General features: G+C 41.6%; 1 protein-coding gene across 8 annotated transcripts in view; it reads left to right on the top strand.

Annotated features, from left to right (window-relative positions):
* Nucleotides 1-15650, top strand: part of HDAC4 (histone deacetylase 4) — a 119223-nt gene that overhangs the window by 84724 nt on the left and 18849 nt on the right. For 7 of the 8 annotated variants that reach the window (XM_083627318.1, XM_083627317.1, XM_083627320.1 and 4 more), the window contains 5 exons: nucleotides 2868-2975; nucleotides 3328-3383; nucleotides 6652-6739; nucleotides 8661-8780; nucleotides 13124-13221. In XM_083627318.1, the coding sequence (XP_083483444.1) occupies nucleotides 2868-2975; nucleotides 3328-3383; nucleotides 6652-6739; nucleotides 8661-8780; nucleotides 13124-13221 (470 nt within the window). Of the gene's footprint in view, nucleotides 1-2867; nucleotides 2976-3327; nucleotides 3384-6651; nucleotides 6740-8660; nucleotides 8781-9755; nucleotides 9982-13123; nucleotides 13222-15650 lie in introns of those variants that run through there. The other variant, XM_083627321.1, reaches the window with a different exon arrangement.

Genomic DNA, 15650 nt, shown 5'->3' on the forward strand with positions numbered 1-15650 from the left:
TCCAGTGGTGTTCCTCCACTGACAGAATGCTCTTTGATCCTATGAGGACTGTCACCAGTAGAATCAGCAGAACGGGGAGGTGATTTTTCACCTATGCCCCTTTGCTCTTTGGAACATTTTCCTGAAGCCTCTGGAACCCGTGTTGGAGGGTAGGGAACTTAGCTGTGAGGGGGAATCATAAAAAATCTGCTCCCTCTCCATTTCTCGGATGGAAACCCGTCCTGGATCAAGGAGACTTTTATCAACACAAAAGTCACCATTGGATGCAACACAGAATGACTATTTTCACTAAATAAATACTGATTATTGTAACTAACAGTATAATCGGTTTGAAATTGCTTTATATTGGTGACACTGCTTCTCCTTGGCTCTTAGCTACTGCACAAAGCCTCCTTCATGGCAGGTTCAGCAGTCTATTTATCTCTGTATATTATCATGTTGGCTGTTCCCTCATCTCTTCCAACTACTGCAGTTATTTGAGACTTTGAGGGAGTGCTTGATTTTCTCTCAATGCAGCTTTGTGTAATTATAAACTAAATGCAGGTTAATATTTAATAATATAATAATTTTATTATTTATGCCCCTCCCATCTGACTGGGTTTCCCCAGTCACTCTGGGTGGCTTACAGCATATATAAAAACTTTCTAGACATGGCCCAGGAGGAAGGAACTCCTCTAGACAGTCCAGAAGGATACCATGATCAATGGTATCAAAAACCGCTAAGAGATCCAACAGAACCAGGAAACAGCTTTCACCTCTGTTCCTAGCCTGCCAGAGATCATCAACCAGTGTGGCCAAGGCAGCTTCAGTCCCATGATGAGGCCTGAATCCTGATTGGAAGGGATCCAAATGGTCTGCATCCTCCAGGCGTGTCTGGAGTTGTTCAGCAACCACCTGCTCAGTCACCTTGCCCAAAAATGGAAGATTTGAGACTGGGTGATAGTTGGCCATATTGGCAGCATCTAAAGATGGTTTTTTAAGAAGCGGTTTGATAACCGCCTCTTTCAGCAGGTCTGGGAAGGCTCCCTCACAGAGCGAAGCATTCACCACCCCGTGGAGCCCATTGCCCAGCCCTTCCCGGCTCACTTTTATGAGCCAGGATGGGCAAGGATCAAGGAGACAGGTGGTTGGTTTCACTCATCCAATAATAATAATAATAATAATAATAATAATAATAATAATAATAATAATTTATTATTTACACCCCGCCCATGTGGCTGAGCTTCCCCAGCCACTCTGGGCGGTCCAAGCAGCCTGTCTGCATCCTCGGAGGTAACAGATTGGAATTGATCCTGTGCAACTTGACTAGACAGGACTCTAGCACTATCCCGCCCTGGCTCTGCTCCCACGGTGGAGTCTACCTCTTTCCGAATCTGAGTGACTTTTATCTGCAAAAAACTTGGCAGAATCATTGCAGGAGATCTTGGAGTCCTCACCAGGTCCCGATGTTGAAGGTGGTTCCATTAGATTGCGAACCACCTGAAAGAGTATCCTGCTGCTGTTCTTCAGATGCAATAGAGGCAGTGAAGAAAGTCTTCGCCATTGCTATCGCCTCTTGGTATGCTCGACGCTGAGCTCTAAGCTGTGTTCAATCCAATTCAAAATGAGTTCTCTGCCACCGGCACTCTAGCCGTCTCGAGCGGCCCCTTGTAAGGTCATGTTGGCGTGGATGTTAAAATTTAGAGTTACTAATCTACTATGTTGGTGTTCCTGTTACATAACTAGTATACCTTTTACTTGCCTCATTTAAGATAAACCACACAGACTCTTTTTTATACCAGATGTACCCAAAATACTGTAAAATACAACAGTGTTGATGATATGTAAAGAGTTCAGATTAGAAAAGAAATTTTTGGTTCACCATATATAACGATTAGGGGCATTCCTAAAGCAGCACAACATAGCCAAGTACAAAATCTCACACGCCGTTCCAATTATACTCCAATTGGGAAAATCAGTTTAAATCATAGACAGAAGGCCTCTGACCAGAAAACACCTCCCAATAACAACAGACAAATGCCCAGCTTCATTGTGACACAGCACAGAGCCTTTTCTATTATGGTGTCCCAGTTGTGGAGCTCCTTTTCACTGGAGTCATGACCGTCCTTGTTGCCAGCACCTTTTAAACCTTTAAATTTATATTTGTTCGTTTTGTGGACAAATGTGTCTGTTAGCTGTTCTGTTAACATGTCCTGTGAAATTTGCTGACGTTTTATTATGTTGAGATTTTATGGTTTTATTGTTCTATTTTATGGGAATATTTGTGCAGTTAAAACACAACTAGAATGTAGCTAATAATACTTATTAATAATGATGATGGTGGTAATGCTATTTGATAACTAGAGAATGCTTTAATATATAAGGCATTTAAATCATTCATTGATTGGGCTAGTTATAAAATACAGAATGAACTGCACTATTTCCAGTTCCAAGAAAGTGCTGGATAACTAATGCACCTGATCATTTACCATTTCTCTTACTTGTGAAGAAAAGAAAACTGGGTCCTGCCCTTTGTCTCATCTAGGATGGAAGCAGCCCACCAAACAGTGCCTAAGGAGTGTCCTTGTAGTCATCATCTTAAAACAGTTCCCTAATGGATCTCTCTAGACAACAACAAGCAAACAGAGATAGAATGGTGATGTCACTGTTGCAATCTGCCATAAGTCAGGTTGTGATCCACTTCTAGGTCCTAGCGTTGTGGTTTGTTTGATCTCACTTGACAAAAATGCAAGAATTGTGCCATCAGATATTGATGATTAGCACAATTACGATTAAGCAGCTTACACAAGTAACATAACCACAAAATTTAGTACACACGTCTGTGACTTTGAAAAATAGCTTTACTGATGTGAATCTGTTTTATGTAGGTTGACAGTGATACAATTTGGAATGAGGTCCATTCCTTCAGTGCTGCTCGCCTTGCTGTTGGTTGTGTTATAGAGCTTGTTTTTAAAGTGGCTACAGGGGAGCTAAAGGTTAGTATGATGCTAATGATGATTTGCTTATTACTTTGTAGATGTGAGAATAACTTGGTCACGAGGACTGTATTTTATAAATCATGTGCAAATGTAAACTGTAATCCTTACTGAAATAGTCCCAGATTTCAGCAGCATGCCTAAAATCTAAGAAGCAGCTAAAACATTTTTTCTGTATTTTAAAAGGTAAAAAGACTTTGGTTTTGGTTGGTTGGTTTTCTACCCTTTCCCCCCAGTATCTGCGTACTGGGGGCGGGGGAGAACCCAGCAGAATATGTCACAAACTACATAGCGACTTAGCTACAATTATTTAAATATGGTTGAAATTTATGTGGTGTTTTTGTTTTGGTAGAATGGATTTGCCGTAGTTCGACCTCCTGGTCACCATGCTGAAGAAAGCACACCCATGTGAGTATGTGTTTGTGCTTTGGCTACGTTTACTAGTGTTTTAACAGAACTTAGAGCTGAAAGTTTCAGGGGTGTCTTTTTCACCTGAAAAAACCTCCAAGTCAATACTGAGCTTGTTTTTTTTTTTTTTGCAGTTTGCATGTATGGTTGTCCTTTTGCATCAGTTCATAGTGTTTCTCATGAGACTTTTTCATACACAGTGGGTAAAACCCAACACCATTCTGTTAACAGAACATCAGAAGCATTCATTTAAATAGGAGAATAAAAGCTCTTTTTTTGCTGATTCCTACTTCCTTCAGTAGCTTCTGAAAATCTCTTCCAAAAGTTTAGGAAAACTCTGTAGACTAGCAAGGAAGGTAGTGTTGGGGGACCAATTAAATTTGTAGCGTTCTCTGTGGCAACAAAAACATTTCACAAGTGGAATGGTACATTGGAATTTACCCAGACAACTCTGCTGGGGTATACCAGCAGCTCACTAGGCTGGGCGATACCTGGTTTTCAACATTGCAATATATCACAAGCTAAACACCATGACATATTGATATACCACGATATCTGAAATAAGGATGGAGCCATGTAGAGGAATTGGCTGGCTTCATGGTTTTTCCTGCATTGTGATTTTTGCCAGCACCTGCTCTTGTGATTTGTTGTGCGCTGCGTGAGGCAGGGGAGAGCTGAGCTGGCAGAATTAACAGGGGCAGTAGGAATTGAGAGAAGCATTAACTGGTTTCACAGTTTTCCCCACATTGTGATTTTTGCAAGGTATCCACCCACTCCTCATGATTCCCGATATATTGCCAGGTCAAAAATTATGAAACTGATAACACAATGTAGACTTCAAACTGGTTTTGGACGCCCATCCCTAGTAAGCACCCCATGCCATCTGCAAGGGGGACTCTCTCCAAACTGGGGAGAACTGGAGAAGCGGGAGGGCTTTCCTACCTTCTACAATTGCCTCCTAAAGTCATTTATGATTGCCAGAGAGCTTGAAGGAGAGGCAGGCTTTAAATAATTTAAAAGTATTTTTATCCAGCTCTTCAGCCGAATAAGGCTCCCAGAGCAGCTTACAAATGTCATTGATTAGACCGACTTACAACCAACATTGCAATTTAGAAGACATGACAGAAAAGGGAGGGAGGAGAAAAATGGTATCTCAGACACTATGGTAAGCCCGCAACTTACATGGGGGTTACATTCTGGGGATTGTGCTTAAAGGTAAATCACATATAGTCAAAATCCATTGGGTTCAGTGGCTGGTGGGATTGCCAGTGTCATTTCCCCCAGAACCCCACCCCCTTTCTGCTCCTTTTTATTTATTTTATTTAATTTTTGCCAAGCCTGTAAAGCTGAATGCGCACAAATTAAATGCGCGTAAGTTGCGGCCTTACTGTATTTCTTTGTTGCAGAGTTCTTGTAATGACCATCTGAAATGGAAATATTTCAAGGAGAAAAGGAGTCAGAAGTTGCTAACCTTTTAGAATCCTGATGGAGAGGCCCTGCAGTCCCTGCTTACTCCTTGTCCCACAGCGTGATAGAATGGACTTGTTTCACCTCAGAGTCACTACTAGAAAGTATCATTGGGTGAAGCCAGATTGACCCCTTGGTTTTGGGGTGCCACAGGGTTCTATTCTGTTTCCAGTGTTATTTACAATCTATATGAAGCCATTGGAAAGCAGTGTCACCTGTATGATGATGACACCAAGCTCTGTTTCATTGTACCAACTGAGTCAGGCAAGGCTTTGCCCATCTTGGACCAGTTCTTGGATTGTAGTGGTGGAGTGGATGAGGAACAGTAAGTTGAAACTGATTCCTGGCAAGATGGAGGTCCTGTGGGTAGGCGGTTCTCAGGTCCAAGAATTGGGCAGCTGTCTGTCTTTAATGGGCCTGAATCGCACTGTTGACTCATGTTAAGCTTGTGCTCTACTAAGACCCCGAGATCCTTTTCACATGTTATGGCAAACCAGGTGCCCCCATCTTATATTTGTGCAGCAGGTTTTTCCTGCTGAAGTGTAGGACCTTACATTTATCCCTATTGAAATGGGTCTAGTTCTCCAATCTGTCAAGGTCATCTTGGAACCCAGTTCTGTCTTCCGCAGCATTAGCTACTCCTCACAGTTTGGTGTCATCTGCAAATTTGATGAGCATCCCCTCAATTCCTTCATCCAAGTCATTTATAAAGATGTTGAACAACAACAGGCCCAGGACAGAACCCTGCAGCACCCCACTTGCCACTTTTCCCCAGGATGTCTATTCTAGGACCTTACTGTATATTATTGTTGTAAGCCATGCTGTGCTCTGATCTAGAGGAAGGGTGGGGCATAGAAACTCTCAAATAAATAAATAAAATAAGAGAGAAATTGAAAAGAAGATTCCATCTAAATATCAAGAAGAACTTTATGATGATAAGAGCTCCTTCGGACGGTGGTGGACTCTCCTTCCTTGGAGGTTTTTAAGCAGAGGTTGGATGGCTGTCTATCTTGGATGCTTTTGTTAAAATTCCTGCATTGCAGGGGATTGGACTAAATGGCCCTTGGGGTCCCTTCCAAGATTTTATGAGGTGACATCCGTTTGGAGTCAGAAGATTATGGTTTTTTGGTTTGGGGTTTTTTCTTTTTATTTTTGTTCCACCACCAATAATCCCTGAAAGATTACATAACATCATCATCTGACCAAGGGTAATTTCTTTGACGTAGGCCTTATCTACATTGAAGCTATTTGAGTGTGTTTATAATTTTTTTGAATTGGATTACTGTAGTTTGCTAAACCAAAGCTGGTCAGCACTATTTCAAAATCATGCAAGTTTTATGCCAAGGAAAAAATAGTTTTCTGCAATAAAACCCCTTTGGGTACGTCTGTAATGCTGTCACCATCGTGTTTAAGTAGCACCCAGATGCCAGTGATCACTCTGAAGGACAAAAAGTTGCCAAAGCAACAACAAGGGAACCAAATGGCAACAAGCAGGGGCAAGAAAAGAACCAAACATCCCCTCCAGTATTTTTTTTGACAAGCCCCCCCCCCCCCCCCGCGCAAATCTGAATGCAGTGCTTTAAACCTGAAAGTTGAACATGGATAGTGTTTGGCACAGATCTAACTAATAGACTGTGCATTAAATAGTTGGCATTGCCATCTTCATATACATTTCAGTGCCTTATTTTATCTCCTCATTTTGAAGCAACAGCATATGTCATTTTCCTTGGAAAGTGTTTGGTGCTGAAGTTGTCAAATGTACTTTCCACATATACGTCTATAATAATCTATTATCTTTCAGGGGTTTTTGCTATTTTAATTCTGTGGCAATTTCAGCCAAGCTTCTCCAGCAAAGACTGAATGTGAACAAAATACTTATAGTGGATTGGGTGAGTGAAACAGCACTTTTTTTTACACCCCACCCCCTTTCCAATACGGGTACAAAATGCAAGAACTCTGTCGGCAAAAGTGCAGTCATTAGATCTCAATAAAATGTGGGTTCGAATCCTCAAAACGTTTGAGCTCGATTTTCTCCTTTGTTGAGAAGAGAGCAGGGCCAACCAAACGTGCATTCCAAGTTGAAGAGCACTTTGCTCTCAGTCAGTACAGAGCTTAATGTCTGGAGCATTTCAGTGCATTATAAGCTTTGGAGGCAAGTTAGGTATCTAGCCCCACCAGGGAACATCTACCTGAAAGTCTCCTCTGTATTTTGGTTTTGTTGTGGAGATAATTCAGCTTGTTACAAGCAGGACTGGACCAAAAATTTCAGCACAGCACCCTAAAAGGCAGTCTGTTACCCTAGGGAAACCAGGGCAAAAGAAAGCATTCACACATCACATGCTTTCTTTTCTGGTGCATAGGCTCCTATTGTGAAGCACCTGTCGTTTGTTTGGAGGACTTACACTAAGACGTCATTTGAACCTATTTATTCTGCTCTTTAAAGGCAGGGGTGAGGAGTGGTGTGTGGCCCTTCAGAGGCTGCTGAACTACCGCTCTGATCCTTCTAGACCGTTGGCCATGCTGGTTGGGGCTGGCAGGAGTTGGAGTCCAACTACACCTGAAGGGTGTCATGTTAGCTACCCATGTCTTAAGGGCACTACCCTGACAAGCGGTAGGCAGGCCTGCTTGCCACTGCATCCACATCTGCACAGGAAAATTGGAGAGAGAAGAGCCCTTTCAGCCTGTAAAGAATTGTGCACGTTTTACCCAGATCTTCACACCAAACTAATCCCCTCAGTTTCTTCCTTGTTGTTACATCCTAAGGAACACCAGTGGCATATGATTGATGTTTGAGGGAGGGAGATTGCAGTGGATGGGTTCAACTTCTCTTTGTTACATAGAAGGAGAGAGTGCACAGACTTGTCATTCCTCAAACCACCAGCAGCGATTGTATTGGCTTTGCTACTAGTTTTGCTGCCCCAGGAAGTGCTGCTGCAGCAAATTCTGTGGCACTTCTTATTTGTTCTCTGTCAAGGACATTTGCAGCATGGCAGTTTGGACCTTCCTGTCTATCTGTTATAAGGCACTATTAGATTGGTGTCTTCTGTAGATTCTATCAGGCAGCATGTTCAGTTGTATATTAATATGAGGGCCAGGTATGGCCCTGTTCCCATCCTGCCTGCCGCACCACCACTAAACAAGAAAGGGAAGTTGGTCTTAAGGTCTTGCTGTCTTACGCTTGGTGAGACAGCAGGCAAAACACAGGGGGCAGGGCAGGGCCATGTTAGCACAGCACATCCAGCATCCCAGTTCAGGTGTTCCCTGGATTTCCCTTGCAGTGTTTCTTCAGTCATTTCCAATCTGTTTTCTTGGACTCTTCTCTCAGAGATGCAGACCCTGTTACTTGTCTGAAGGGTACTCACACAAGCAAGGAGTAGCATGGCCATACTTTCGCCTGGCCCCACGTTTTTGTGTAGGCTTTACATCCTTTATCACTGGAAGAATCAATTCTTACTAGTTTTGATGATGTTACTATACATAGTTGAAATTATGTCAGGGCAGTTCTCTATGTTCAGAAATGCTTACTTGCCAGTCCACCTTTTGCATCTTCCATTTATAGGACTGAAAGTGAGTCCCTACACAGTATGCATCTCATGTGACAACCAAGCATAATGCAACAGGCATTGTCACAGTCATTTAACCATACATTAGTGTTACTAAAATCGGTGGTATGAAATTGTGCCTTGCTGAGCCTTCTCCCTGCAGGGCTTTGGTAGCATGAACATGAAATGTTGTATTACAATTAGTGTTAATGTAGACAGCCTATCATGTTATAAACCTTCTCATATGATATAATCTTTATCCCTGAAGGATGTACACCATGGAAATGGTACTCAGCAGGCTTTCTACAATGATCCTAATGTTCTTTATATTTCACTACATCGCTATGATGATGGAAACTTCTTCCCAGGCAGTGGAGCTCCTGATGAGGTAATAATAATAATATTGATATGTGTTCTTACAGCATTTGTTATAATAATGGTATTGCAATCTTAGAGGTCACTCAAGCAATAATGGATTAAGACTTTCACTACAATTCGTATGGGGTTGTGGCAAATATGAATGTGTTGATGCCCTATTCAGACATGTTGTTTGCTTGTGAAGGCACACCAAACGTCACATCTATGCATGCTGCTGTCCTTGAGGCGGGGTGCAAAGCCTTCTACTTGCGAAGGCTCCCAATGTGATATAGAATCCCTCAGAACTGTGTTTCTGAATAATGCAGGCAGCTTCCATGAGTAGAGGAGGCTCCCTGCTTTGAACTCAAGGAGAGTGGCAGTCAGCTGTAGTGATCAGATCAGTCAAGGAGGGCGGCAGTCAGTCTTGGTGAAATGAGCACATGAACCTAGTGCGCTCATCTCCCTACTTGCACACAGCCTTTACACACAAGTAGCACTCTCAGATTCTTGTCTTCAGTCTTTGCAAATATCATTCAGTTTCCCTCCCCAGCCCTCTAGTCCAGGCTTCCTCAACCTCTGCCTTCCAGCTGTTTTGAGACTACAATTCCCAGCATCCCTGACCACTGGTCCTGCTAGCTAGGAATCATGGGAGTTGTAGGCCAAAACCATCTGGAGTGCCGAGGTTGAGGAAGCCTGCTCTAGTCACTACAACAACTAGAGACAAGTACTGCTAATATAGGTAGGCGGGCAAGAGTCACTTTTTTGAACTTTGGTTGGCATTCCTAAAAATAATAGTTGGCATTTAGTATCAATATTTATTTAGCTTTGATTTGTCACAAGGCCTTGCTTTTTTCTACCAGTAGAGGACACCCATCACCTGAGTTCTTAGATCTGGAAAAGGACAATTCATACAACACATAGGATTTATACATTGTTTCTAATGAAAGTGAATTATGAACAATTTCACAATCCACTCTCTACAAGGTTTTGTTATTTGTACTTACAGGAGGGAGCAGCCTTTCTTGCCCTGTCCTGTCTTTGGCCATTTGCTGATAAAAGCTGTGAATGGAGCTAGTAGTGATGGTTACGAAAAGCATGGAGTTCTTTGATAGTTATACACCTCTGGAATCGGGAAGATCTATTACTCATTTCATTATTTAAGAAGTGGAAGTAAGAGCTTGCCCTGTAATATCCTAGTGGTCAAATAAATTATGTACTAAAGAAAAGTAAAATATTGACTCTTATATAACCTTGGTCAATTGTATATTCTATCAAGGTCGGGGGGAAAATTAAAGTTTTGCAGAAATTTGCCCAACCCCCCACTCCTATAGTGTAAGTTGACAAGGGGAGGTATGGGAAGGCGTGGTCAGGGTAAAATATGAATGCTCTTTTGGCAGAATATGAAAGGTTCATGACTGACCATTTGAGGCTTCAGCAGAGTAGACTGTACATGTACAAAACAATGAGAATTGGTACACAGTTTACTTTTTCTTACACGCAAGAAGTCCTGACAATCTTTGGGCCCATGTTTGCATTAAGAAATGTAATATGAACTGAAAGATCACTGATGTGATGAGTAATGGTTTGTTTGTTTGGCTGGAGCAGTATCTTTTCCAGCAGTTATAGTAGTGTGAATCACTGTTGTCTATATACCTTTGATTGCCCAGCTGGTATGCAACATTTGTCCATAACAGTGTGTATCTGATAATGGTTGAGACTGCTTGTGTGTGTGCTGCATGAACAGACGTGGGAATTAGGAACCTGCATGCTTTTATAACATGAAATGGAACTCATTCCCCCATCCACCAGCCTGCAAAAATCCTGTGCGTATTTGGAAATTCATGCTGTCTCACGTTCTAAGGTAGAAGGTATTTCACTAATTTCCACAATGGCCCCCTCTGGTCTTGCTGCTGCTGTGATACTCAGGGCTAAGCCTAATGTTGTGTCTGAACAGACAAACCACAGGCCCAGGTTAAGCCATAGGCATAGGTAGCATGATGGCAGCAGGACCAGCGAAAGAGTGCAGCAGTTTTCATCTCTCCAGGAACCCATGCATTATGTGCACACTGGGCCTCTGTCTCGCTGATGCCATTCCTTACCCTTCACAGTGCACTACTGTATTTTTGTCAGCTCCCGCCAACCAAGTTCAGTCAACCTAAAAATAGTGCCAAATGCTTGGCTGTACGGCATGAGCTGCAGCTTCATCCTTAGGTTTTGCTGAAGATTTCCTGTTTGTGGAACCATTGTGCACTTAGTCCTAGAGTTGGAAGTCTCTTTGTAATTAAGAACACTGAATGTTTCTGGTACCCCCAAAGTGCACATGTCATGTAAGAACCCAGGAGGGAAGGAACTCTTAAGGCTTCAGTGACTGCGTTAAAGGCATAGAGAGGTAGCCTCCTAGGTCTCCACAGTGCTCACATAGCTTATTTTTCTCCCAATGAACCCAACATATCCAACTGTGAAGTTGAATTTTTTAAACCTTCTGTACCTGAGTTTGACCAACTGCAGGAGGCAGTGGAAGACAGGAGTGCCTGGCGTGCTCTGGTCCAGGGGGTCACGAAGAGTTGGACACGACTAAACGACTCAACAACAACACAACCTGAAGTGCAAGTTGAACTTGAGGACATTTTGTAAGAGAAGTGAAACTAAAAGCAAATAGCACCAGAATAAACAATGAGGAAATAGACTAACATTTTCAGAAAAATCGTGGTACTGTTATACTTTGTAACATACAGGAATTTATTGTTGAAATGGTGCTGCTTATGGACACCATTTTTTGCAGTGTTCTTATGACGCCAATTCCTTCTTTTCTATTTACATTTAAATCAGATATTTCCTTAACACCACAAATCAGTTAAGTAAAAATAGTACACTATACATCTGTAGTCTTTGCTGGTGGTGTAGCTTGTTAGTGCAATTTTGGTGGGCAGGTTATGTGTGGTGAAGTTTCACTGGGTGGCCTTTTACACTGCACCCCTGTTTCAATTGGCTCCTCACCTGAGAGCACAACCTTGCTGTTTTATTTCTGGTAGCCAAAACTTATAAGAATGTGCCTGTTTCTAGCAGTTGCTGTATGTTGAAGGTATACTTGAATTTCAACAACCCAGTTAAGAGAAGCTGTTCTCTCTCAATCTCCACACAGTACTTAGAAAGGATTAGCTTGGAGACTATAATCAAAATACACACACAATACAAGGAGAGTCTTGCAGAGGATCTTATCATTCTTGTGTGATCTTTAGGTAAAAATCTAAAACAAAAAAGCACATGGCTCCATTGTGAAATTTTATAATAATTGCTTTTGCACACTTTTGGGTTTGTTTGTTTTTAAGTTGTATAGATGCAGAAATACTTGCACACGTGCCCAGAATAGAAAGGACCAGGGAAGAGAGATTGAGGGAAGGGACAAACATCCCCCCCCGATACATCCACTGATATGGATGGCAAGCCACAGAATAGCAATGAAAAAACATGAAAAAGCGGCCCTGTGGAAGGCAATGTACCAAATAGGCACACAGAAAAATTAGATCTTAGCGACCCTTTGTGATAAAAGGCAGGCCTTGACCTGGATGCACCCATAGACAGAGCACATCATGCCAAGGTCATAGGAACTCAAGCAACTGGGATGGGGGGGGGGGCAGAAAAAAACCTGCTCCAAGGCCCAGCTCTCTCACGTTCACTTAAGAATGACAGCTCTTAAGATACAGTCTTTATATTTTTATCTGGAGACCAGGAGGCATGGTTTCCTCTGATATATGCTCCTTATTATGTGCTATTTTGTTGATTTTAAGAGAGTATTTTGTTGTTGCAAATAATCTCAGCCAGTGGCTTCTGGCCCAAAGCAGCAGTGATGATCCTGAGCTCACTGAATCCAGTAAGGAAAATGTGTGCACTTGGATATTAGAACTCCAGGAAACATTTTTGGAAAAGAAGCTGATTCTGCATTTACAGTATTTGCGGCAGTTAAGAAGCTACTTCAGTGTACCAAATCCAGAGTCCCCAGCAATTCTGTGTGAACGGCTTTAAAATATGACTGGAACTTTAAACAATTTGGTGGTATTTTTTTTTTTAAATGTAATAACTATTTTAAAGTTATGAGCATGAGCATATGTTTTTCTTTTAGATGCTAACTAAGGATTAAGGCTGTTTCTGCCTTTCATCCCACTCATTGATCTGATGGCGCAGGAAGCAGTGGATTTTTAAGCAAAATAGAATACCTTCTCAACAACAACTGTTGTGTTATCACACTTTGAATTGTAGGAACAACATAAAATTATTGGAGATATTGCTGAGGTGATATGGGCAGCCCCCCATGCATGGCAATATTTGCCAAAGGTGTAACCTGCTGCTTTCTTTTCCTCTCCACCCCTTTCCTAGGTTGGCATAGGACCAGGTGCCGGTTTCAATGTTAACATGGCATTTACTGGTGGTCTTGATCCACCCATGGGAGATACAGAATACTTGACGGCTTTCAGGTAATCCTCTCTGCTTTTCCTGCCTATATTTATCCCTAAATGGGCCCTTTGAGTTGTTGTATGTGTGTTTGTGTACACACACACAAACCTCTCTCTGTGTGTGTGTGTGTGTGTGTGTTGAGTACCTTGTTAAAGCTGACTGCAAGTGGCAAGGTGCTGATGCAATGTGGAAAAACTGGCACATGGACACTGTTCACCAGCACAATATTGATAACCCTCATGCATACATTCATGTTATAATAATGAATAGGATTCTCTCTCAAACATGAAACACAGTGAAATTGCCATTGTGCATAACTTTGTATAGAAAAGCCATTTTGTACACATTCCCATTTTATGACACAATTTCCCAAAGTTGTTGTGACCCAGTTCAGATGATCATTCAAGACTTCATAAGCCATGCTTTATGAAACAACCTCAGGTCATTGGCCATTCCAGGCTAGTTGCTGCATGTTGTCTGCTTTAATAGTGCTAATAATAAAAATTGATTTCAGTTGATCTGGATTTGCAAGCAAAGCAAATTTCTATCTTATTGTTAGAAGAACAGGAGACAGAGGGTGGTATTCCATGCTAGTCCTCCTCATATGAGACCCATTGAAGTTAATGGGCATGATTAACTTAGGTTCATTAATTTCAGTGGGTCTACTCTGAGAAGGACTTAATTAAACACAACCAAGAGTAGTAACCAAGAAGGTAGGGAAGCAGAATAGAAAGAATGTCCCCTGCCAGCACAGAACTAATTGCATTTTCATCCATATTTAAGTAATTTGTTAATATCTATCTAAATTTGGTTCCACAATGCATATGTATTCTTTACTTGTTATTTATTTCCATCACCTCTGATGGGCCACTTTGGTCTTATTCTGCTGTTTCAGTAAATTTAATTAAGTAGAGCATTGCTTGATCAAAGAGTTTATAACAAGATTGGAAGAAGATATTGATGGAATCACAGTTCTCGGTATCATAATTCTATGTATATGCTTTCAAATCTCGTCAAAGGAAATCATAATACACAGCACAGTCTGGAATACATAATTCTTTCACTGAAGTTTTAACTAAGGTCTCTAAAGTAAGAGCTTTCAAGTATCCATGAGCTAAGTAGCTTGCACTATTCAGGTGTCTTTTGTTTTTAAAATGGAGGGTCATAATGTATAGGTTCACTTGAGATACATGGAATTTTGCTGTACATCTGTGCTCTGTACATCGTTTAAGTGCTACTCCAGTTTACCTAGATGTGAGCACATCATGCTAAATGGGCAAAGATTGCAGTTAAGCTCATCCTCCTGTGTACTATTGTGCTACATAGTGAACTTATTGCCTGATATGGGGAGAGTTTTAGGAAAGTACTTTCCATGATGTATAGGTATAGATAATACCAGAGGAGTGAATACATTCCCTACCTCTGATTTATAGCATCATATGAGCATTGCAGATCTATGCTTCCCTGTCAGATGGCTGTGGTTGTCATGCTCATCTTGAGTCACATATGTTAAATGAAGAAGTGTGCAACACTAAATCAAGGTACTGCCATTACTTTCCCTTCAGCAACAAACAGTTGTAAAGACCAGTGGTCGAGTACATGTCTTCACAGCAAACTGTTATGGATCACTTACACAGTGAGTTTTGTTTAGATTATTGTCACTTGAAAAAAAAAATTAAGCTAGCAATATCCCTCTGTACACAGGGACACATTATTAAAAGATTGCATTTTTATTCTGCATTTTCTCCAAGGATCTCCAGACAAGAGATATGAACTTGCATCTCCCCAGTCCTTGCTTGGCTTTCTAACCAGCTTTAAGCCTCTTTCCATTTGATGGGGCACTTATTTGGAAAACAAAGTGAAAAGGGGCATGTCCTGCACATTTCTAGATCATGCTCTGTTGTCTTCTAATTAAGCACTTTTTATTTACTGATGCCTGTAGTTGTTTTGCAGTTTGCATGAGATGCAAGCTTTTACAAGAAGTAAAACTTTTTTGATAACAATTGTGGCATTCACCGGTAGGTAGACTTGCCAACTTTTATTGTTCCCAGGTTTTGTTTTACAGTTGTACCTTGGATCCCAAACGCCTTGTGAATTGAATGTTCTGGCTCCCATACGCTGCAAACCTGGAAGTGAATGTTCCGGTTTGTGAACGTTCTTTGGAACCCGAATGTCTGACGTGACTTCTGCAGCTTCTGATTGGCGGCAGGAGCTTCCTGCAGTCAATTGGAAGCTTCACTTTGGTTTTGGAAGTCAAATGGACTTCCGGAACAGATTCCGTTCGACATCCGAGGTACCACTGTATTTTGCTAAAACTGATATGAAAAGCTTTACAATTATTTTGAATAACTCTCATCTGTTCCCTTTCTTTTATGGTGATCCCCCACAAAGCATTACTGTGGGGTACTCAAGCCTGCTATACCTAAAAGCTTAGTTCCTGCTTACTGCA

This window comes from Podarcis filfolensis (assembly GCF_964270895.1).
Source record: "Podarcis filfolensis genome assembly, chromosome: 1".
NCBI classification, from domain to species: domain Eukaryota; kingdom Metazoa; phylum Chordata; class Lepidosauria; order Squamata; family Lacertidae; genus Podarcis; species Podarcis filfolensis.